This window comes from Trachemys scripta, chromosome 8 (assembly GCF_013100865.1).
Source record: "Trachemys scripta elegans isolate TJP31775 chromosome 8, CAS_Tse_1.0, whole genome shotgun sequence".
NCBI classification, from domain to species: domain Eukaryota; kingdom Metazoa; phylum Chordata; order Testudines; family Emydidae; genus Trachemys; species Trachemys scripta.
Genome location: NC_048305.1, coordinates 47,251,438 through 47,276,415, shown reverse-complemented (window position 1 = coordinate 47,276,415; position 24,978 = coordinate 47,251,438). Strand labels below are relative to the sequence as shown.

The following is a 24,978-nucleotide window of genomic DNA, read 5'->3' as shown; positions in this document are numbered from 1 at the left end:
GGGAGGGAGGAGGAATGTGGCGTGCTTCGGAAGGGGGCGGGGATTGGGGGGGGCGGAGGGGGCGGAGCCAAAAAATAAAAAAGCCAGTGGGGAGAAAAAAAAAAAAAAAGCACGAACAAGCTGGAAGCGCCTAGGCTGGCGCCGGCAACACGCAGATGTAAACCGCGGCCCCCAGGTCCCGGGATGCAAAAACCCCTGCCTGGAGCCCGAGGACTGACACCCCGATGCCGCAGAGATGGGCATGGACGGGGGAGTGGGCGCCAGCGTGTGGCAGCCCCTTCCCTGGCAGGCTCCAGCTCCCCGCGGGCCCGGGAGTGCGGAGCTGTAGCTACCTTCGTGCCACTGGGCTACACCCTGCTGGAGAAGCGGGACCTTGCCGCAGCCCCCAGGCCGGGACTCGCCCAAGCATCGCGGGACGGGATCTCCTCACCTAGAGTTGAACACCCAGCCGGGCACGCACTGCTCCCCCCGCCCTGCCCCCCGGAGGCAGACAAACTCACAGATTCTAATTATCCCCAGCACCGTGGCGGAGCCGCCGCCCGACCGGCCCTTCCAGCTGCTCCTCTGCCTCTCCTTCGCCGCATGTCAGGCAGAGGCATGCGCCTGGCACCCGGCGCCAACTACACCCCTCTGGGGCCGGGGCGCATGTGGCAGAGGTGAAGCCCCGAGGAACCGGAGTCCCCACGCGGGCAGCTGCTGCCCCCCCCACTCCCACTCATGGGCGCGAAGGGAGCTGGTTCCCCAGGCCGGACCCGGGGCTGCCCTTCTGCAGGTATCCTCCCGCCCTCCTGCCTGCGCTTGAGCCAGGGCCAGGCCAGACTCACCCCGCCGTCCCCGGACCTCCTCCCTCCAGCGCTTGCCTGGGAGGGAGGAGGAATGTGGCGTGCTTCGGAATGAGGCGGGGATTTGGGGAGGGATCCAATGGGAGAAGGAGGGGGCGGAGTTGGGGCGAGGGAGGGGGCGCGAGCCAGAGCGGAGGGCAAAAATTGCTTGTTTGTCCAGTGTCCCGACCAAACATTGGTCGGGACATGGGACAAACGAGCAAATATTGGGACAGTCCCGATAAAATCGGGACGTCTGGTCACCCTAGCTAGATAGACCATTGGTCTGACCCAATATGTTGTTCTTTCATTCATGGAAAACAAATTGCTTTGGTCGAAACAAAGAAAAGAACTCCAAAAGAGTCAAAATGTTTTGTTTCAACATTTTCAAGACAAAATATTTTGATTTTTCTATTCAAAATGACTTTTCACTTTGACTTTACTTCCATTTTATTTAAGAAAAAAGGTTAAAACCCTCAGAAACGAAACAAAACATTCTGGTTTAGGTTGACTGAAACAGTTAGATCTGAAATTAATTTTTTTTTTAAACTTTCTTTTCACTGAAAAGTTCAAAACATTTTCATTTCAGATCAACCCGAAACTGATTTTTTAAAATTTATTTTTCAGATCCGCCACTGAACCAAAGATCAGTTTGTTGCACAGCTCTATGGACATTTGCACTATGTATTTGTACAGCACTCAGCATAATAAGGCCTGGAATCAGTTGAAGTTCTTAAGCTTTTTGTAAGCTTGAAAGCTTCTCTTTCACCAACAGAAGTTGGTTCAGTAACAAGCTATTACCTCCCCCACCATGTCTGCACAATAATACATACTCATTATAATAACTTAACTCACTTTTGTAAAGAGATCTACCAAGGTAAGCTGCTAAGTATTATTGTCACTACATGGGGAAGGCATCTCTCCATCATTTCAACATTCCAAGTCCTGCAAACCTTCTGCGTGTCCATAATTCTGCATAACCTTTGTAAAATACAGTCAGAGCTGGTGGGATGGTGTAAAAACCTATCAATTGTGACAAAGTTCCTCCTCTATCTTGGTGGGTCCTGCGCTTATTGGCGGATTTGCTCACTTCACAGATTCACCCTGTGGGTCAGGAAACAGTCCAGAGACCTTCCCCTCTGGTAGAAGCTATAGTCCAGGTCAATTCCTCCTGTGTTTGATCAGGAGTTGGGAGGTATCGGGGGAACCCAGGCCTGCCCTCTACTCCAGGTTCCAGCCCAGGGCCCTGTGGACTGCAGCTGTTTAGAGTGCCTCCTGGTACAGTTGCACAACACCTACAACTCCCTGGGCTACTTCCCCATGGCCTCCTCCTAACACCTTCTTTGTCCTCACCACCAAGCCTTCCTTCTGATGTCTGATAACGCTTGTACTTCTCAGTCCTCCAGCAGTACGCCTACTCACTCTCAGCTTCTTGCACACCTCTTGCTCCCAGTTCCTCTCACACACTTCCTCTCCTCTGGCTCCCTGGCTTGACTGGAGTGAGCCCTTTTATAGCATCAGAGGGGCTTTAATTGGAGTCAGGTGCTTAACTGCCTCACCTGACTCTTAGCAGGTTAATTGGAGTCAGGTGGTCTATTAGCCTGGAGCAGCCCCTGCTCTGGTCACTCAGGGAACAGAAAACTACTTATCCAGTGGCCAGTATATCTCCCTTCTGCTACTCTGCTGTTCCCAACTGGTCTGGGTCTATCACACAATGAACAGTCCATCAAGGGAAGGAGTGTGACCTGCTTTCACGATAGTGCAGAGAGGAGTCAGGCTGCATCATGGATTACTGCAAGAGTCTCCAAGGAGCAACTCTTCCTCCACCTTGCTGGTGGAGGAGTAGGTAGATAGGGGCAGGGAATGGGCAGACCCACAGTTGAACCACTATCCACCCCTCTGACACACTGGCTGGAGTATATATCTGCAGCAGAGCACTTCCTCCCTGGAGCAAGAGGGAAACCAGATGCACAATTCCTTCCCAGGTCTGTTCCTGGGGCAGTGCAGCTACATGCCATCTCTGCCTCAGGCAGATTGGGAAGTGACAATCCAGCCCCAGATCTTGATTGTATCAAACATAAGCTACTTGTCGGCACTTTCGAGACCTTCCATGGGCTTTCTTCATGCTCCATCTCATCCAGTAGTGAAAGGTCGACTCCCACCTCCGACTGGCTCTTGATGCCAGCCTCCATCACCCACTTCCAGCCTCCATCACCCACTTATATTTTCAAACCCACACCTTGGTATTTTCTTCCCTGCTCTTCCTTGTGCTTGGAGAAGCGCCCTGCGAACAGCCACAAAACTAACACATTATTCTCCTTTGGATCCCTCATTAAAACTCCTCTCTGCCATGAGGCCTACAGAAATCTTAATAACGGTTCAGCTGTGGGTGTGCAGAGCCCACAGCCAATCATACGGACCGGAGCAATCTCACTTCCTGGTGCTCCCACCTCTGTCCATCTCCATTGGTTGTCTCTTGGCTTATGCTTAGTTTGTAAGCCCTTCGGGTCAGGGATTGTTGTTTGGTTTGGTGTTTGCACAGCACCTAGCGCAACGAGATCCTGGCCCACGACTGGGGCTCCCATGGTAATCTCTGTCTCCCTCTAGTGGCTAGACCACACCTAGAGATTTAAAAGCTTGCTCCTCCCTACAAGCTAATGTTATTGGACGCAAGACATAGAAACTGGAGCTTTTAGAGGCAGAGATATGGGTTCAGTCATCACACAGGAGCCAAGGAGGAGTCTCATTACATGACTCGAGTGGGAAAAGCAGCCACACTGTTATTGTGGGTTACATACCCACCCCTACAGCTTAGAGTGGTTCTCAGTTTGGATTTATATGTCCCAGCTGGGGTCCATCTCTCATAAGCTCTCGGGGGCCGGGGCCGTCTTTTTGTTCTGGGCCATAACTGGGGCTCCTACGTGCTAGGGTCATACAAATCAATAACAATAGTCAGGCATGTTTCTGCGGGGGCCTGGACTCACTCCCCACAGCACAGGCCACAAACTCCTCTCTGCTCCGGGTTCCCCCTTACCGGAATCCGACAAAGCCGGGCTCACCAGGCTGAGCAGCTCCCGCTCCTTCTCATAGTCGCTCTTACACAACAACTGGCCTTCCTTCAGCACGAACTCATCGCCCTTCTGCAGCCGCCTCTCACAGACGCAGCAACAGAAGCAGCTCAGGTGGTAGACGCTCTTCTGGGCCCTCATGACGAACTCGCTGGGTGCGATGCCTTCAAAGCAGCCGCCACACTTCACAGCGAATAGCCTAGCAGGAGAGAGAGAAGGAACACGTTCCAGCGGGGCTGCCAACTTGGGGGCACCGTGACCCCTTCTGCTGGTTACCACCCTGCCCCTGATGGGAGGGACACGCCAAATCTGTATTAAACAGACCTGTCCTCGTCTTTAATATGGAGCAGTGGCTTGTTGAGCCTGCACTGCAAATCCCAATGTCCAATGCTCCACCTTCCCACTGTGGTCTATTGAGGACTGTGTTGGAATTGCAAGCTATCACTTTAAGAGTTGGGGGGTTTCCTGGTCCTGCTTGCAGCCTAGATGACTCTTTGGTGAAGCATGAGATCCAGGGCTCAGAGAGGCAGAGTCAGGCTGAAAGGAGCCAGCCTAGAACATGGCGGGGTGAGTTGTCTCCCTGTTTTAGGGAGCAGCCTGCTTTGTCTTTCTCTGGTTTGGGATTCTCGTGTGTTATCGCTCTGACCACTGAGAAATAAAGTAATGTTACACTGCAATCTTCCAGCAAGATTATCTGATGTTTCTAATCTAACTTTTCTGCGGGTGTGCCGTGAACATAACACCATCAGTTCAAGATGGAGCATGGCATGATGGAACCTGTAGTATCCACAGGCCCATCGCTCCATTTTACGGTGCTTACTTCTGACAAATAAGAAAATAGTGGAGTCAAGAATTATGTAAATTAAGTAATTCACAACTTTCAATTACCTAAAGTGTTTGGGAAAAAAAGTACATACCATAATTAAACTGCAATACATTTCTAATCTCTGTGGGTAATAGAGTGTAGCAAAGTCCGTTTTACTAATTATCAGAAGTAATAGAAGTGTTTAGTTTATTTATACTCAAGATATTAATAAGAATAAAGTCAGAGTTAAGGTCGGTAGTGGACTGTGGTTCATTAATTAGTAAAGCAAGTACAAGATACACAAAATAAAAGCTAGAAGTGCTGAAAAATATTTCTAGATACTGAAATGAAATTATCTGAAATTTCCTTAACTACGTATTTCCCAAATTTTAAGGCATGAGGGTTTTGTTTATTTAATAGATAAAAGCTAAATGGAAACATACTTTTTTATCCTATGAGTTAAAGGTAAAGGCAACTCCCGACCACATCATAAGCATCTTTGCCTTGTATTAGGTCCAAAAGGTGTCCTATGTCTACCCACAAGGAATGCAGAGCTCTGTGTAGCTCAAAAGATTGTCTATTCCACCTATATAAGTTGGTCCAATAAAAGATCTCTCTCTCCCATTTTGTCTCTCTCATATCATGGGACTAACACGGCTACAACACTGCAAACAACAGTTTAAAAGCCATTTTCGTTTGGGAAGTTTAAAAACTGAATTATTTTTCATTGTTTTGGAAAATGTTCAATTTTTTGTCAAAAAAATGTGTTTCAGAATTGGGTTTTTTTTATATCCTATCTCTCCCTTTTTAATTTTTTTTTCTACTGAATGGACTAAAATGTCATCGATATTTCTCTTTTTCCCACTTTTTTGCATGTCATTTTTACTTTTGCAGTTCTGACACTTACAAAAAATTGAACACTTTTGCCAAAGTTACAGAGCAGCAAAAGGAAAAAAGAAAAGAAAAACCACAGACCTGGGCCCCGATTCTTCAACTATTTCCTCGTGTGCTCAACTTTGCTCCCTGAGCAGGTTTATTAATTCCAATGTGGTCTCACCTGCTAGGAAAGTTAAGCACCTGCAGAAGTGTTTGCAGGATCAGGGCCTAAAATTTTTAATTCCAGTTTCATCAAATAAAGAAAAAAAAATTGAATCAACGTGAAAATGTGTCACAAAAATTGTCAATTGATAAAAAAGACCATTTTTGACTAAACTTTTTATTTTGAAAAATTTCATTTATCTCTAATAATAATTATGGCTAAAATTTTGTCTTTGAATTCAGAACGTGTAATATATTGCGGACTGTATTGTCCTCCTGATTTGGACATAGATATTTCAATGCAGCACAGCCTGTAAATTGACTTCAAAGAAGCTTTAACAAATTTACACCAGCTGCATATCCTGTGTTTTGCCCTTGTAGGATGATGCATTTGAGGCTACAACAGGTTGTTTTACCCATCTTTAATGACCGTGATCCTGTCATGTAGCATGAAATGTACTCCATATTTATTTTTGCCTAGTGGATAGCACAATGGACCGGAACTCAGAAGACCTGACCCTGCTACTGACCTGCTGGGTGACCTTGGACAAGTTGTGCCCCTGTGCTGTGCCTCAGTTTTCCTGTCTGTAAAAAGGGGCTAATGAAACTGGCCTCTTAAGTAAAGTGCTTTGAAATCTATAGATGAAAAAGTGCTAGCGGTTATTAAGTAATAGGTGTTAGTCATAAGAGCAAGAGATTATTAACTAACTGTAATGGAATTTTTCCCCTTTCAGGAGAGGGAATAAGTCTTGTTAGTATTAGTAGGGAATATCACCTGTTCAACAGGGACACTTGACTCTCCCTATTGGAGACTCACACTGAGAAGAATAGGTTCCATCTCCTATTAACATTATTGGGTGAGCTCTCCATGGGTATGGTGGGTGAAACCTCTATTAATATGAACGGTGTGTACTTCCCTTTGTAGTGGATGTGTATCCCTGGTTGATATTACTGAAGTCCATTCCCCCATTCATAAAGCCATTAACATTACAAGTGGCTATTCCCCCTCATTAACATGGGATGTGGACTATTGTCCGTCATTCAGTGTAGGAACCACAGAAATCACCCTTTGTCTCCAGTCTGCCCTCTTTGCTTATTCACATCTCTGGAGAGAAGGGCTGTGATCCAGGCTATTTCCATTAATGCCATACATTACAAGGCTGCTTTGGTTTATTGGCATCAATTCTTCAAGTGCACCGTGTAAACATAACAGCAACGGCAGCTGCCACCAATTAGCACCAACGCCCATCCTATTGGAATAGCTGTCATTACCACAGGAGGCCAGCTCTGCAGGGAGATGAGGTGACTCAAGGGAATGGGATACAGAGTCTCCCATATAATCTGTGTCTCGATCTAATTTACAAAGAACCTAAGTGCTGAGCAAGGTTAAAATGCAGAGAACCACCCAGCGCACAGTCTGTGCATTTGTCCAACCTACTCCAGGTGTAATCAAGGGCCTTGATTTTGAATATGATGTTATTTCTTTATCCTGATTTCAGCTCAGTCATAGGCTGTTATTTTGCATGTGCTGCCAAGTCTTCTTTCTCTCTTGTTCTTTGGGGAATGCTATGCTGAAGACGTGTCTTACAGAAATGACCAGAAAATATCACGAGTAGGACTCTTCTCAGCTGCTTTTGAGAAGATGTTGACTCGGTTTCCTGCTCTCTTGAATCTCTACTTGATACACCCCCAACGACTGTGGCTGCCACAAAGGCTGGTCTTTGAAATCACAATGGCCTAGCCCCTCTGGGGTTTCCAAAATCGGCAGCAGAACTTCAACTAGATCTTGTGGTTCACAGACAGCCTGTGCTGGATGCGGCATACTGGGATGTGAAGTGTTCTCTTTGGCTCATTCCACTGATCAGCATGCACTTTTCCTTTCTGGATATCTTGTCTAGGCAGAGGAGTGAGAGCTGCAAGAGTCCAGTCATGTATGAATTACAGCGGCTGGGTCTCCATTTGAGGGGAATGGGTGGAGACGTCAGGGTTGACCCAACTGCTCCTAGCCAAGTCAGTGGTGAAGTGTCCATTGACATCAGTGGGAGCAGAGTTAGGTCAATGCTGAGTACTTTTGAAAATCCCTGGTTGGCCGAAGGTGAGAAAAGGTGCTTTAGTACCTGCTGCTGATTGATGCACCAGGGTTAGTGGTGAATCCAGTGTGACCCTGAGACTGCGTACTCCCTTACCCGCCAGCCAGAATGCACAGTCGACAGAGAGGTGATGGCTTTGGACAACACCTCCAACTATTTACCTCTCCCAATTAGCATTACTTCAGTCTTCCCAGGATTCTGATTAAGCCAGCTGTTCTCCATCTTGCCTTGAACCTCCCTGAAGCCCTGGATGATATGAGGACACAGTGGAGGGAAAGGATACTTAGCATACTGTTGACAGCCTATGTTGTCTCACTCTATCATTGAGGTTTGTACTAAGGTACGTAAGAGGAGCGGTAACAAGACCAAGCCTTCTGCAATTCTGGATGGCAGAGATTTTGGGGAGCAGGAGGTGCCCGCCCACCTAAGCTGTTGGGAAGGAGTGAAGAAAGCCATTTCAGTGCAATTATGGTGATTTTTTTTTTTTTTTTTTTTTGCTGGATCTGGTGAGTTAGCACTTCAGAAGTCAGACAAAGATGCTGATACTGCTTAACTCATCTCCTTGAGGAGGAAGTCCACCAGTGCAAACAACAATGGCCTGAAGATGACTTTGAAGGATCCAGGTTGTCTTGCCTCATAGATTCCAAGGCCAGAAGGGACCACTGTGATCGTGTAGCCTGACCTCCGGCAGAACACAGGCCAGAGAACTTCTGTGAAATAACTCCTCCTTGAAGTACAGCAGGTCTTCTAGAAAAACATCCAATCTTGGTTTTAAAATTGCCCATGATGGAGAATCCATCACAACTCTTGACAGATGGTTCCAATGGTTCCTGAGGATCTTGCCCCAGAAGGAGAGGACTGAGACTCAGTCAGTGGCATGTTGTGAATTGGGTGGGTTATTGAGTGTTTCAGGGTGACTCATGGTGTCCTCCCAGAGGGAGGAGCTCACTATTTCTATCAGCAGAGGAACCAGGCATTGCAGGCTGGATTTGATCACCCCTGAGGGGCAGGGTCCAGGTGCCAGATCGTGCCACAGAATTCACTCTGAGCTCCAGCAGCTGAAGCACTGTGCCCAATTCTGATGAAGTGTCTGGTTTGTGAGTCTCCTTCTGCACAGGTTCATTGATCATGCGGCCGAGGAGGCTGCGATGGGTTCACTCGATTTGTTTAGAAAAGAGAAAGGAAAGTTGCTCACTGCAGGTAGTGGCTGGGCTTGGGGTAGAGCAGACACAGTGTGGGCTTTTGGTTGACTGACTATTCGGAACAGCTTCCAAGGCTGGAATTTGGAGGGTGTTGTGGTAGAGTAGAGGACCAGAGACATTGCCTGAGTTTGTATAAATTCCTTATGTTGCCATTGGTTGGATTCTGAGGAGAATGTGTCCTCCGGCTTCCTGCCTTTGCATTTCAACTTCCTCCATTTGTCCAAGAACCATGGTAACCTGTGTGGGTGGTTCCATGGTAGAGGATACTTCCAGGACTAGGCTGTTGGTTGGTGCTCACACCTACTAGGCCACCTTTCACCTGTAGATCACTGGTTTAAAGTCAGCCAAGTTCAGACCATTTGATGGCTTTCAAGGGGCCTGTACAAATGCTGGTAAGAGTCCAGTTACAGATCACATCACAACTGGAGCCACTGATGTTAATCTCAGCACACAGGTCATGGAGACAGAGTGAGGTTTGCATCTTGGTAGGTTGTTCTGGCAACGCATGGTTTAGGCACATGCCCATTTGGCGTTTAATCTCTTGGGTTTTCAAACCAGCACTTCCCCGCACACTGAAAAGTGTTTAAAAGGACTGTAGAAAACAGAAGATGATGGGTTGTTCTTGGGAGGGGGGTTCGGAATGTCATTCAGATGCTTCCCAAACTGTGGTGTACCACTTGTGTCCATGGGATGAGACCAGCATCTATGGTCTGCACTTACATCTTGGTTTTGTTCATGAAACACAGGCACCGTAGACTAATGTGTTCATCTTCACGGCACCCTACCAGTATTTTACAAGTTCCCTGTGAAGCTCCAGGGGTCTGGACCTGGCTCCTGGACACACCACCACCCAAAAAGGTCTGTTTGAGTGGGGGAAAGCTGCCTTTTAGCCCTATGGGCTCAAATACCACTGGATATTCTACCACAGAGGCCCTGACTGGCAGTGCCTACCGGATTCCCTGATTGGCCCAGGCATGCTATGTAAGGCCTAGGGAAGACATCTGCAGGCTGGCTGTGAAAGTAGTTAGACCCCATTCTTGCTGCTGCGACAGACCCTGCTGCACACTCCTAGTCTTGCTCCTGGTCCCAGTTCATGGTTCTTGGCCCCTGCTCCACTCCTGATTTCTCACCCTGCCTCTGTTCCACTCACATACTCAGCTGACCTACTTGGCTCCAACCCAGTGCGTCTCATTGACCTCAAACATGACCTTGCCCTACAGCGTGACACTAGTACGGACTGCTGCTTCTGGCCTGGACCCCCTGGACTGAACTCAGATCCTAGATACCGAGCCCCCCTCTGGCCTCTGTCTGCATCTCATAGCTGGGATCCTGACATTCATAGATACTGAGGACAAACGGTACCATTGTGATCCTCTAGTCTGACCTTCTGGATAAATACCCAGAGAATAATTCTTCGTTACTACATGACACTAATTAAGTCCAATCACTTGGGCTTGAACTACAGCATGGTGTTTAAAAAGCCTCCAACCTGTACTGAATGAGTTCAAGCAATGATGAATTTGCCACTTCCCTTGGATACTTCATATTTCCCTGGGTTTCCCATGAACAGCTTGGCAGACTTTACCAGATGATAACATTCCTCATCAGGTCGTCAGAGTAGATACTTTTAAAAAAAATCAATTGAAAAACCCCCCACACACAGAGGAAATGAAATGCCTCAGTCTTGAATCAGTATCATTCCAACAAGGAGAGGAGCAGATGTGTGCAAAATGTTGACAGCAAAATTCAGAAACTACCAGAAACTAGATTAATCGGTTCCGAGGGCAGAAGGGTCCACTGTGATCATTGGGATTTTCAGATTTCATTACCAACATGAAAGCTTGTAGGCCAAAACAGTTGCTCAGGTACATCGGACCAGATCCTAAGCTGGTGTAAGTCAGCCTAGGATCATTGAAATCAGTGCAGCTCGGCTGACTTATGTCTGCTAAGGCTGTGTTCTGTCCATTTTTTGAGTGCTTCAGAGATCCTTTTGGAGAGAAAATGAGCACAACCTGGACCTGTTTTAGACAGCAAAGACAGGCTCACATAGAGATACACAGAAATCCTCCCTCTGCCCCCCATTTAAAAATCTCTAAATAGTCACTCTGCATCAAGCACAATTTGGGGTGTCTGTAAGAAATCACACCAAACAAAAGGAACCACAACAAAAAAAAAAATTGTGCTAATTTGCACCTTTCTAGGCCATGGTCCTGGCAACTGGACCCATGTGGATGGACCCCAGCACCCACACAGCGCCTGTGTAGACCCAGTTACATGATAGGGATCCTAGAGATGAGATTATGGATCCCCAGGAGACAGAGACAAAACACTTATAAAAAGGGGTATAGGGTGGGGTGTATATGCAGACAGATATAACCTATGTGCTATACCCAGTTGAGCTATAGCCAGCTCCCAAGCCATACATGTCCCACAAAGGCACAGAAAACAGCTGGACTGAAGGCTAGACTTATCTGTTAAGAGCTGAGGTAAAGAGCTGCCCGAAGGCAGCCCTATGCACTGCCCAATGTGTTTTATTAGTCCAATAAAATCCAGGAGCTAGGCTGCCTATTGTTGTGCGCCATCTACTGGTGCATCATCCACTAGCTATTGATGCAGACATACACTTGGGGAATGGCCAATGCGGGGAGACGTCTCAGCCGCCCCTCATGTAGCTACAGAGCATCTCAGGGGGGAGGAGAGCTCTTGCGAAGACATTCCCACGCCCTCACCTCTAGCATCTATCAATCCTAGTCTCAGACACAGACCCCCATCACCAGAGCACCACACACTCACGTATTTTGCCTCACAACCCCCCTGTGACATAGGGTAGTGCTGTTATCCCCACTTCACAGGTGGAAAACAGAGGCCCAGGCAAACCAATGGGCCAAGATTTCAGGACCTTTGAGGATCTGGGCCAGAGAGACTAACAGGCAGGTATTTAGGCACCTAGAGCGCTCGATAAGTGCATGGTGGTATTTTCAAAGCACCTAAACGGATTGAAATCAGTGGGAGTCAGGCATTTGGGGAGTTCTTCCACTAGGCGACGGCCTACATCTTTAGTTGCCTAAATGCCTTTGAAAATCTGGCCCTAAGTGCCTTGCTTTGGCACAGAGAAAACCTGGGCTGGAGCCGGGAACTGAACCCAGGACTCCCAAGCGAACACCGTATCCACCTGCCTCTCCACTCCTGAGTCTGCTGACTATTAGTCCTCACGCGCTGAGTGCGGACACTGGGCTCACCAACCAGCCCAAGCCGGCAACGCTCCCTAAATGAGCAACACTGAGGACTCATTGTTCCCTTCTGCCTCCCTTTGCCCGGCCTCCACCCCGCCCATGTCAGCTGAATAAACGGTCAAGAGATTGAGACAAACACTGCTGGGGAGTCAACAAGCACTTCAGAGCCCACAGCAGCTGGTGCCATCTGTGCCAATCTCATTAACCTCTTCTCTCAAAGCATCATGTTGACTCAGGCAAGGGGAGGGGAGTAAGCGACAGTATCAGCCCTGAACTTGTCTTCAGAGAAGGGAGGGGAAGATGATTAAACTCAGTCTCTCTCCATATGTAGGTAACACCGGGGACACCACCACCCCCAGCTCCCCCAGTATCTGCTAAGCTTCGAAGTACAGAACCAAACACCTGCGAGCCAGATGTGCGCACAGCTGAGCGGGTGCCACAACTGACCCAGTGGCTGAACACGCCACGTGCCAGCTGTTTCCGCCAAGGTGGGCTGGAGGAGGGGGAAACCCTTTAGAAAGCTCCTGATGTAATTAACACTCAGCCTGTGCTTCCCTTCCTATTAGTGATCCCGCTGGATGGTAAGGAGAAATTGTCTGAAGTTGGGAACCTCCTGCATCTCTTACTTATACAGAACAAATGTTGCATCCTTCCTCCCCTCCTGCGCCTGCAACCTCCTTGCTATCCCTGCTTTGCTAAGGAGGTGGGTCTCTGTCACAGCCCCAGCCATATAGTTTCTTGCTCAGCCACAGAGGGTACTGCAGAATGGTGCAAAATGCATCCTTCCTATCTCACTCCAGGCCAGTGTATTCCTCCAGTTCTACCCCGGTGTCAATCTGATCTATTATGGGAAACTGGAGTGGTGCAATGACGAAGCAGGCCCTCTGTCTCCTCAACCTGCCCAGTTCCGGGCAGAGAGAGGTGGCGAGCAGAGGCTGGGTGTGCTTGCTCTGCAGCCCATCCGTTCCTGCTGGTGAGAGACTGGGAGCTGAACATGTTGCTTGCACTGAGATCTGGTCCACCCTGGGGAAACTGGAACTGGGACATGGGTGTGTCTATACTGCAATCAGACACCTGCAGCTGGCCCGGGCCAGCTGACGGCCTCCCGGGTTTCGGGCTAAGGGGCTGTTTCATTGCAGTGTAGACATTCAGGTTCGGTACTGAGCCTGGGCTGTACGACCCTGTGAGGTGGGAGGGTCCCAGAGCTGGGGCTGCAGCCCAGCCAGAACGTCTACACTGCAATGAAACTGCCCCTTGGCCTGAGCCCGAGCCAGCTGGCACAGGCCAGTCGTGGGTGTCTAATTCCAATATAGACATACCCTAAGAAGGAAACTGCCTACAAAAACCTTCCAATGCCAGCCAGCCATGAGAGAGAGAGAAAAATGACATGCTTCGTTCATGGGCCCGCCGGCACCTGCAGGCCAGAGCGAGGAGAACCAGCAGCGGAGCATGGAATCCCCAAACCCCTCCTTTCTCCTGCTGCCACAAGACACAAAGAGACCAGGGACAGGGACTAAGTGGACTGTAAAAAGAGAACCCAAGCGCAGAGAACGAATCCTGTGCTCTTCATGTTACAACACAGAGAGCTAACCCACGGCCAGGGCGGGAAAAGCACCGTCACTGCTTTAGGGTCTGGCTGATGAATCGCAGCACACAGACACAATGGAACCCACATTTGACGGGCCACGTGCCAGGCCCTGCACCATGCCCCTCAACAGGGGGCACCCAAGGGTGGGGTTCTGCAGTGATTGGGATGGAGGAATAGATAGATGGGATCTGCCCTACCAGGTTCCTCCAATCTGTAGTAGCTTCTGTCACCGCTTTGCAGCGGGAGGGTTCAGCCAGTAGATGCTCATCATTCTTGAGCCAACAGACAGGCCGTCCCCCTTCCCAGGCCCACCTACTGTGTGGTAGCGAGGCCCTGCTTTACCCCTTGAAAGTACACACTGCAACCCCCCCCAACTCCTAGACACACTGCAAACGTGCTCAGTGCCTCCCCGAACACAAGGATTATCTAAGCTATGATAAGAGAGAGAGGGAATTCACTCGATAAATGCTTGGTGAGCAATAGTCACCTTGCAAGTATGCTGATGATAGCACTCTGTCAGAGAAAGTGTGGGACAAATGCCTGTATAAATCAGCTCCCCCCCCCACAATTCTCAGACACCCCACAGTAAGCTATGGCTCCTCTGGGGGCTGTAAACATGCTGTATCCAAGCTGCGGGAGGATATTGGACACTGATCCTTCACAGCTGAACTAAGTGTCACAGGAAATAGCAGCACGTGTTGTCAGGTTCCTTCATTCCTCCGTAGAAGGCGGTTTGGGGTTGAGGGAATTGTCCGAATGTCTGTCGTAGGCGTCAGACTGTGCACACAGGAGGGTGTAGCCCACCCGCTGCCAGATTCTGATCTCAGTGGTTTAAAGCTGGGAGTAGCTCCATCGAGATCGGGTGAGCTCAAGCGGCATCGAACCAGAGGAGAATCAGGCCCCAGAGGCTGGAGTTTATTAGCCAAATTTAACTCCTTCAAATCCATTAGCACGAGGAGAATTGTAGCCTTGGTGCCCGTTCAGCGTCTGGTCTCTCTCTCCTCCACAACAGTGGAATGAAGAACAAGGAACAAGTGGCCAGAGATGCTCATTGTCTCATTTCCTTCTCTCAGTCGCTGTGTGGCAGTCAACTGAAACACACAAGGCCTCCGATTTCAGAAACAGAGCTGTCCCTCCATGTGCTGCCCACATGAGAACCATCTGTCGCCCACTGCCAGCTACCTGAGTCACCTACGCCACCCGGTCAGAGCATCCCACGGAAATGTTGGGCTCTTGACACTTTGGAAACAGGAACTGTCGTTTTCCTGTACCCAGACTGGGCCCAGAGCTTGCGTATACACTCCAACTGTGTTCATCCTAAGATCCTTTAATGTTCTGCCCAGGTATAGCTGAGGTTTGTTTAAATAAGGTATTTGTACACACACACACACACACACACACACACACACACGGTGGCTGAACAGTATAATAGGTTTTAGCATTCCATTCCATCTCCCCCTTTAATTTTGACATTCCTACCATTTACAATATTTACACTGTACTCTGTCTTTGAAGTTCAGTATGTATTGGTTTGTTAAGGGTCTCTGAATTGCACTGCTTTCTTAATTATGCAGCCTGAACATGTAACTGCTTGGTCATCTGGCTGTCCATTAGTTTCAACAACAGGCTATGGTCGGTCCAGAATCCTTGAGTTGTTGATTTCTTTTTCTGCATCTGCTACCTGTAGAGTTTGCTCTTTTGATTGTTCTCTCTGCGGAAAAAACTGCAGATGTCAATGGTTTCTGTTGAACTCTCCACTGTCATTCTCAAATGACATATGATCTGGGTGCTGAATTCCTTTTCTTTTTGACAGCTGGAGTTGTCCATCCTTTTTCTCCATCCAGTTTGAGATGAACACAGTCACCAGGTTCTAGACCTAGCAGTTCTCGGTGTGATGTCCATTGTAAATGCGTTCATAAATTCTTTTAGCCTTTTTATCTGATTTGGCTCCTCTCTTCACTTTGGAGACAGAACTACCGTTCCAACTTTGGAAAACAGTCTGAATTGTCTTCCCATGAGAAGCTGTGCTGGACTATATCCAAGAGCTGCTATTGGTGTTGATCTGTCACTCAGAAGAGCAAGGAATCGATCTTCCTGCTGTAGCATTTTCTTGGCTGTCTGAACAGCTCTCTCAGCCTCTCCATTCGCTTGAGGGTAATGTGCGCTGCTAGTAATAGGATCAAATCATTTTTTGTTCAGTATGACAGAATTTTGCAGCAGTGAATTGTGGTCTATGGTCCATCACAAGTTCTGGAATACCAAAATGAGCAAAAGTCCACTTCATTTTCTCGATAACAGTGCAACATGTATTTCAAGTATATTATATTGTTATATGCCTGAAAAAATAGTCTACAACAACCAGGTAATGATATCCTCTGAATTTCCATACATTTGCAGCTTCTTCCAAGTTCTGTCTGGTAAAGGTGTTGTTATTAAAAAGGTTCTTTGCAATGGTCTGTTAATTCTGCAATCGTCACATGCGCATAATTTATTCTTTATGTCCATAGCTCAGTGGTTTGCGCATTGGCCTGCTAAACCTAGGGTTATGAGTTCAATCCTTCAGGGGGCCACTTAGGGATCTGGGGCAAAATCAGTAGTTGGTCCTGCTAGTGAAGGCAGAGGGGCTGGACTCGATGACTTGTCAAGGTCCATTCCAGTTCTAGGAGATAGGAGGATACCCGGCCACCATGTTGACTGGTTAGCCCATTCACAGCATTTAGTTAATCCTTGATTCCTTCCCGGATAAGGTTTCTCCTCTCATTTCCCTTGGAATTACAATGCAAGTGACTTTAATCATGAGTCCATCTGACTCGCTTAATTGTCCATGCTCCAGAAAGCAGTCTCGTCACTTCCTTATGATACTTTGGCCAGCTGCCCCTAAAGTAACTTAGAATGTCCTGAAGTTACGTCTCTGTTGAGGTTGCTTTTTGTAGCTGGTCGTGTAGTCTCTTTTCTGACACTGGTCTGTATGCAGCCATGTATGCTTTTACCTCATCTTTGAGCGCACGGGTAATTGAGTTCAACAACCAGATTTTTCCCAGAGACATATTTAGCACTTGGGTTAAATTGCATTAACCTTTAGCAATAGATGCTGGTATCTCAGTGGTGCTTGATCTAGCTCTTTTCCATTGATGAAAGTTACAAGAGGTTTATGGTCTGTTATCAGTGTAAACAAGTCCAGGCCATGCAAAAACCTGTAAAAGTGTTCACATTCCCATAGACTTGCCAGGCACTCCTTTTCATTCTGTGAGTTTGCGAGAGCAACAGGCAACTAGCTTGCACTCAGAGTCATGTCGTTGCAACAGTGCACCTGCGAGAACATAACTGCTTGCATACGCACTGACCATCGTGGGTTTGTTCACATCATAGTACTTCAGAACTGGAGCGGCTGAGATCATTTCTTTTTGAAGGCAATTTCTTGATTTGGGCCCCATAGCCAAGATGTGTTGGACTTGAATAGTTCATCCTGTGGTTTTGTCACTGTGGAATGGTCTTGTAGGTATTGACCAAACTATTTTACCATAACCCGTATACATCTCAGTTCTGGTACATTCATTGGTGCATTCAATTCTCGAATTGCTTTTAACTTCTCAGGGCTAGGACTGATTCGATCTTTGTTTGTTGCCTGTCACAAAAACTTGCATTTTCTGCCGACTCCCAAATCATTTTCTCTTGTGTTGCTTCAGTCCAGAATGATCGATTAGGCTTAGGAGTTCATTGAGGGTTTTGCTGTGTTCTTCCATTGAAGATCCATATCTCGCAATGTCATCCAGGAAAACTACAACTCCATTTGTGCTCATTAACCATCCTGCCATCTTTCTTTGGAAAATTTCAGGTGCACTGGTAATCCCAAAGGTAATCCTTGAAAGCAAATCCTCCCAAAGGGTGTGATAAATGTAGTCAGTTTAATACTTTCTTTGGCTAAAGGAATTTGCCAAAATCCACTCACAGCATCCTTCCTGGAGAATACTGTAGCTCCTTTCACTTTGGGGAGGCAGTCATCCAGTGTTAGGAGGATAGATTTTTCTCTCACAAGTTAAGTATTTTATGATCCACCCATTCATATGTTTCCATTTTTCTTTATACTGGTACCATTGGGGTACACCATGCTGTTGGCTCAGAGATTTTCTCAATTATGCAAATCAGCTCCAGTCTCTTTAACAAGTTTTCTATTTAATGACGTAATGGGGGAAGAAGGCTGTGAGGTGCATGTACACTATATGGTTCAGCATCATCTCTTAAGGTGATTTGTACCACTTCTCCTTTAAAAAATCCAATATCACCAGGGATGCCATTTCAGATTCTCTTTGTGGGGGGGGGACAACTTTAACTGTGATTCCAGGGGCTACTTAGGCACCTGAGAACTCTAGTTTTTTTTGCAGATAACTTAGAAATTAGCTGACAGGAGCACTGTGTCTAATTCCTATATAAAGAAAGAAAAAGTATATACAAACACCAATTAAAGCCACATTTTAAGTTTATATGTAAATTTAGAACAATCAGGAGATAATATAGCAAGATATTCCCAATCCCAAACCTTAAAGTATCAATTCTGGAGATTTAACACAGATTTCAGAAGCACAAGTTTGATACTTTGTACACTATCTTTAGTAAAGATAAATCAAAATAAAATCTTCCTAATTCCTCTAACAGACACACTCTGTGTTACTGCCATTATCTACTCTATTTTAGTCAATTGTTTTTCATTCCATTAAAAGCATATTTATTTAATTTTAACATAAGCAATAAGGTTTTTTAATCTTTTATTAAGAAAAGGAATTTATTTTTCTAATTATTTTGGCATTTAAGTTTACCAATCACAATCATGTATGTGATTCACTAACATTTGACTCCATTATTACTATTAGTATCAGTCGTGGAACTGCATTTATTTTCATACAGATTTTAAGTTATTTTACAGATAGAACTAAAATACAATTTGAAAATAAGCAACCTTCATCTGCCCAGTGTCTAAAGTTATGTGTTTAGCTATTTTTTTTTAAACTGGCCCTGCTAAGGTGAGTGCAAGTTAAATTTACATTCTAGAAGGATACTATTAGTTGATTGTACCACTTTAATAATGAATGACAAAGCAAAATATGGTAATAAAAGTAATAATCATAATTATTCCAGCCAGGACAGATTAGGCATTTTAGAACTCACTACTCAAAGAATTAAATTTAAGCATAAGAGAAATTAAATTATGAAATGCAGAAAAAACAAAAACAACAGCACTGTAATCCTTCATGATCTTTGGAAGAATAAAATTACAGAGAATATATGTGCATTGCAAATTTTGACAGGAAGTACCAAGTTATAACAATAACTACAACACAAGTGTGTGTGTGTGTGTGTGTGTGTGTGTGTGTGTGTGTGTGTGTGTGTGTGTGTGTGTGTGTGTGTGTGAAAAAGAGGAGAATGTGTTGGGGGGAGTGTGTGTGTGTGTTTTGGGAGAGAATGTGTCTCTTTAAGTAGAGCACTCAAGAACCTGAATGCTTGCAGCCGCAGCAGCCGCAGCTCCCACTCCTGAGTGGCACAGAGAGGTTCCCTGTTCCCCCACCCCACCTCAGCAGAGACAGGGTACATGATGGGTAGGGGGAGGGGGACATCCCAACATCAGCCTCTGCCTGGCTCTGCGCAGCAGATCAGGAGGCAGGCTCTGAGTCCTGAACAACTTGGTCAGTGGCAGCCCCACTGTAGTGCTGCAGATGCAGATGGCAGTGGAGCAGGGCATCAGAGGGAGGAGGGGCAGCACCTTCCCTCCTGCTGCAAACTTCACCCAAATGTGACATGAAACTCAGGGGGGACAGGTATTCCCCCTTCCCTAAATGGCACCCCTGAATATCACCAAACATTCCATCGAGTTCTTTCACACTTCCCACTAGGTCCATCCATGGCTGCCACGCTGTGGCTGAGAAGGCTGTTGGTCTGTGGTCCTTTGATCACACACAAAGACAAAAGTTTTGCATTCAGAGTGTAAGTGGTTTCTGTGGTGAACTGGTGCATGCAGTTCAGAATTTCCAGGGCTAGTCAGAGCTATGTCAGGTGACTTCAGCTCTGGGAACGGTTGAAGGTGATTGTAAGTCCCTTCTGAGATGACTGACCTCAGCTCCTGAATCAATTTTGAAGTCAATTGTCTTGCCATGAATATTCAATTTCACTCTCCAGGCAGGTTCTATGTCATCACACGTGATAGATCCCAGAAACAATGGCTCTTGCTTGTCCATAAGACAAGTCAGTTTCCTGACTCCTTTGGGGTGGCAAACAGCTGCAAAATGTCCATATTTCATGCATTTATTACATTGTGCTGGGCGTGCGTCATCTCTTAGGTTCTAATTTTTTCCGCACTTTGTGCACATAGGCTAGAACTGGTTCCTCATAGCCTGGGAGTTCTTTCTCCTTGTTTCAGGGGCTTTATGATAATGACTTAACACTCAAGTGTCTGTTTACAGTTTGTAAGCTCACTGCAGGTTTTTCAAGTTGCTCTAGGATTGCTGTTTCACTAGCTCAGACTTCTTTGCTTTTTGTAAAGCTGTGCCTAAGGTCAAATCTCTCTTCAATTGTAGCTGCTGTGAAAGGTTTCTATCTGTTAACCCAATAACCAGCCTGTCTGATATTTTCATGTTCTGTATTCCCCAAAACCAGTTTTCAGCTAATGCATGGCAGAGCTCTTATAAAGACATTCAACAATTCCCTCCTTAGCCTTGAGTTCTCCGGTGAAAACATGCTCTTTCATAAACCGCATCTCTCTGAGGTATACAGTACACATCAAACATAGCCAGAACCCTTTCATAGTCATCTTTGTGACTGTCTTCAGTAAAGTCAGAGGATTTAAAGATAAGCTCTGCTTTAATTTACGCTGCAGGGAAGCAAGAAGATACCTGTATATCTCCAGTTTCTCTGTGAAGTTTGCAATTTGAAATCTTGCAAAAATACAGCTTCTAGGTTGTGCATTGTGAAGGTTTGTCAAAGGTGACATCCTTTGTGGCAGTGAAGAGGCGCATGTTGAGGAGATGCTGCAACCCTTGTAGCTATGTTCCTTTTGTTTCTGTTTTTAGTTTACTCCTGACTCCGTACCATGTTCCTCTACCACACAGGGACTGGTCGCAGAGCTTGCTTATCCACAGCAGAGATGTTCATCATAACATAAAGGATGCTCTGCTAGGTGCGGCTGAGGTTCATTTCAATAAGGTATTTCACTAACAGCGCCACCTACTGGTTGAACCTCCAGGAACCATCTTGCTGCTTTTCTTTCTTAACAAGAGAATGTCAAGATAGTTTGATCCAGTTTATCGAAGCGGTTCTGTCTCCTAAATTTATTTCAGGTATTAACATGCAGATGGGGAGTTTTTCTTTGAAGTGAACAACAGGGAAAAGGTTTATATGAATCTCCTGTAATTGGCCCCTTAGGCTATTTGCTGCCAAAAAGGCAGCACAGCCTATGGTTAAAGGGACTGGGTGAGGAAGTCAGGTGATTTAGGGTCTAATCTCAGCTCACCCACTGACCTACAACATGACATCAAGCAAGTCACTTCACCTAACTGCTTGGAATAGAGTCGATGGAGGACTGCTCTCCAGCATGTTCTTCAGCACGTTATAGTCCAGTTTTAAATGACCCACAACTTTCCTTGGGCAACTATTACAAAGTATAATAGAGCTCACTGTCTGAACACTTTTCAGACAGACATTGAGACATATTCTCCTAGCTACACCCCTTCCATTCCCAGCTCTCTCTCCTTGGTGCTTACCCACTTCAGACACTTGAAGATGCTATTATACCACCAACCTCTTATTCATTGCTTAATATTCCCCTTTGTTGTCTAATGATGCACCCATATCATGAATCAAAGAGTCCTTCCATACTCTAGCTGTCAGGAAATAATTTATTATAATTCAATTTATTTTGCACAGTTCATATTATTCACCAGGGTCTTTAGAGTTGGTGAAGACACCACCTAGAGCAAACTTGGAACTTTTCAGACTGGCGTGGATTTTTAGATGCTGATTGGTTGTTGAGAAGATCACATGGTTTATAACAATGCTCCTTATCATATCTGACAGGAAACATTGGAAATGGTTCTAATAGGATTTAGGGAGTGCTAACAACTACTTTCTCTCTCTACAAAAAATGCTCCTGCCAAACTTTCCCGCAACTGCTTCCATTTCATTTCCTCCTGGATATGCAGACACCCCACTCCCCCACATGTTCTGGGTTCTGTGGAAGGCAGAATGCCCACGGTGCATTACACACTTACTCCGATATAACTACATCGCTCAGAGATGTGAAAAATCCACCCTGAGTGACATAGTTATACTGACCTTAGCTCCTTGTGTACACAGCGCTATGTCAACGGGAGAGCGTCTCTTGTGGACATAGCTACCGCCTCTTGTGGAAGTGGCGTAACTAAGCCGATGGGAGAGTTCTCTCCCATTGGCTTAGAAAGTCTTCATCAAAGCTTTGTAGTGTAGGCCTGCCCTTAGTCTCTCCATGCACTGCTGCTTTCTATTCCTCCAAGACGAAGGGCGAGGAGCACGAATGATTGTACACAAAGTGGCGGAGTGCATAGCAAGGGCAAACCTAGGGCCTGATCCAAAACCCATTGAAGTCAGTAGGAATCTTTCCCATCTGTCCGGTGCAGGCTCACTAAAGAGCAAATTAACCATCCAGAAAAAGCAATGGGACCTCATTTATTTTACTGAAACCAAGCGGTCTTCCACCTCTGCTGCAGTTTAACAGCCCTTTTTGAAGGCCAACACCTCTGACAACTTGACACCTCCCCAGGAGTGTACCTGTACCCAGAGGTGAAAGTAAGCCGGTACGCCCCAGTATGTCGTACCGGCAAAAGCTGGTTTGCCGTACCGGGGAGGCCCAGCTTCCCCAGGGGGCAATTTAAAGGGCCTGGGGCTCCCAGCAGGGTCTGGAACCCCAGGCCCTTTAAATTGCCAGCAGAGCCCCACTGCTGGAACCCTGGGGTAGGGCTGCGGGGCTCTGGGGGCTATTTAAAAAGTCCAGGGCTCCCACTGCTTCTACCACCCCGGCCCTTTAAATAGCCGCCGGAGCCCCACCACCACTACTCCAGGGCTCCGGCGGCTATTTAAAGGGCCGGGGTGGTAGAAGCAGGGGAGCCTCAAGCCCTTTAAATAGCCCCTGGAGCCCAGAGGTAGCGAGGGGCTCCAGGGGCTATTTAAAGGGCCTGGGGCTCCAGCTGTCTCTGCCGCCCCAGTCCTTTAAATAGCCACAGGAGCCCCACTGCTTCCCCAGGGCTCCCGCAGCTATATAAAGGGCCGGGGCGGTAGAAGCAGGGGAGCCCTGGGCCCTTTAAATAGCCCCCGGAGCCCCGGGATGCTGCTGCTACCCCGGTGGGGTGGGGCACTTACCTTTAGGGTGGGCTGGGGCTGGCTCTGACTCCCTCAGCCACACCCCTTCCGCCCTAGGCCCCGCCCCTTCTGGGGGCCAGAGCTGGCCCCAGTGTACCGGTAAGTCACTGGACTTACGTTCACCCCTGCCTGTACCATTTGTTGTGAATCAAAGGCTTGAACCTATGAGCTTCTAAACATGAAGCGCCGCAGCTCCCCAGCTTTGCCCCAGGCCCCCTGAATCCTCTTGGTGGCCCTGTCTATTATAACCCATAGCTACAGTGGACCGACAGCAGCATTTTTTATACAGCTTTTGTAACCACCCACTGACTTCTTGATCAGGAAGTACCAATTAGGTTTCTCAGATCCAGACTGGAATTTCTGGTCAGAGAGAATACAACCCACTCTATAAGAGCCAGTAGCTCAGGATGCAGTAGGCATAAAAATGGCTATACTAGGTTAGACTTAGCTGTAAGGTGGCAAAATTTGCAGACAATACAAAATTACTTAAGATAGTTAAGTCCAAAGCAGACTGGGAAGAGTTACAAAGGGATCTCACAAAACTGGGTGACTGGGCAACAAAATGGCCGATGAAATTCAATGTTGATAAATGCAAAGTAATACACATTGGAAAACATAATCCCAACATTGCATACAAAATGATGGGATCTAAATTAGCTGTTACCAATCCAAAGAGATCTTGGCGTCATTGTGGATAGTTAACCATATCTACTAAATGTGCAGCGGCAGTCAAAACCGCTAACAGAATGTTAGGAACCATTAGGAAAGGGATAGAAAATAAAACAAAATATCATAATGCCACCATATAAATCTATGGTATGCCCACAACTTGAGAACTGCGTGCCTGCTTCATGTGGCGCTCTGTTCCCCTCTAGTGGTGGCTAGATCAGCTAGAGATTGATGAGCCTCCTACAGCCTGGGCTAGGAGACACATGTCTTTTAGCTCATGCAGTAGAGGCTCATACATTAAGCTGCAGAGATCACAGGTTTGATCCTGGCTGATGATGACCTGGGTCTCTTGGCATTACACGTGCAGCTCTGGTCACCCCATCTCTAAAAGGATATTAGAATTGGAAAAGGTACAGAGAAGGGCAACAAAAATGGTGAAGGGTATGGAACAGCTTCCATATGAGGAGAGATTAAGAAGACTGGGACTGTTCAGCTTGGAAAAGAGACAACTAAGGAGGGATATCATAGAGGTCTATAAAATCAGGAATGGTGTGGAGAAAATGAATAAAGAAGTATTATTTACCACTGCACATAATGCAAGAATGAGAGGTTATCCAGTGAAATTAATAGGCAGCAGGTTTAAAACCAACAAAATGAAGTTCTTCACACAACGTACAGTCAGCCTGTGGAACTCTTTGCCAGGCGGTATTATGAAGGCCAAAAGTATAACTGGGTTCAAAAAAGAACTAGATAAGTTCATGGAGGATAAGTCCATCGATGGCTATTAGCCAATATGGTCAGGGATGCAACCCCAATGCTCTGGGAGTCCTTAAGTCTCTGATTGCCAGAAGCTGGGAGTGGACAACAGGATGGATCAATTGATAATTGCCCGGTTCTGTTAATTCCTTCTGAAGCATCTGGCGTTGGCCACTGTCAGAATACAGGATGCTGGGCTAGATGGACCATTGGTCTGACCCAGTATGACTATTCTTATGTTCTTATCTATCTTGAGAAATTTTGTATCACCTGCAGATTTTACCATTCCACCGTACACCCCCTTTTCCAGATTATTTATGAATATATTGA

The 24,978-nt window shown here is 46.7% G+C and overlaps 1 protein-coding gene across 1 annotated transcript in view; it reads right to left on the bottom strand.

Annotated features, from left to right (window-relative positions):
• The window catches only part of LMX1A (LIM homeobox transcription factor 1 alpha), a 140,517-nt gene that overhangs the window by 29,698 nt on the left and 85,841 nt on the right, over nt 1-24,978 (bottom strand). The window contains exon 3 of the mRNA XM_034779558.1: nt 3,856-4,088. Coding sequence (XP_034635449.1) covers nt 3,856-4,088 — 233 coding nt within the window. The remainder of the gene's footprint in view (nt 1-3,855; nt 4,089-24,978) is intronic.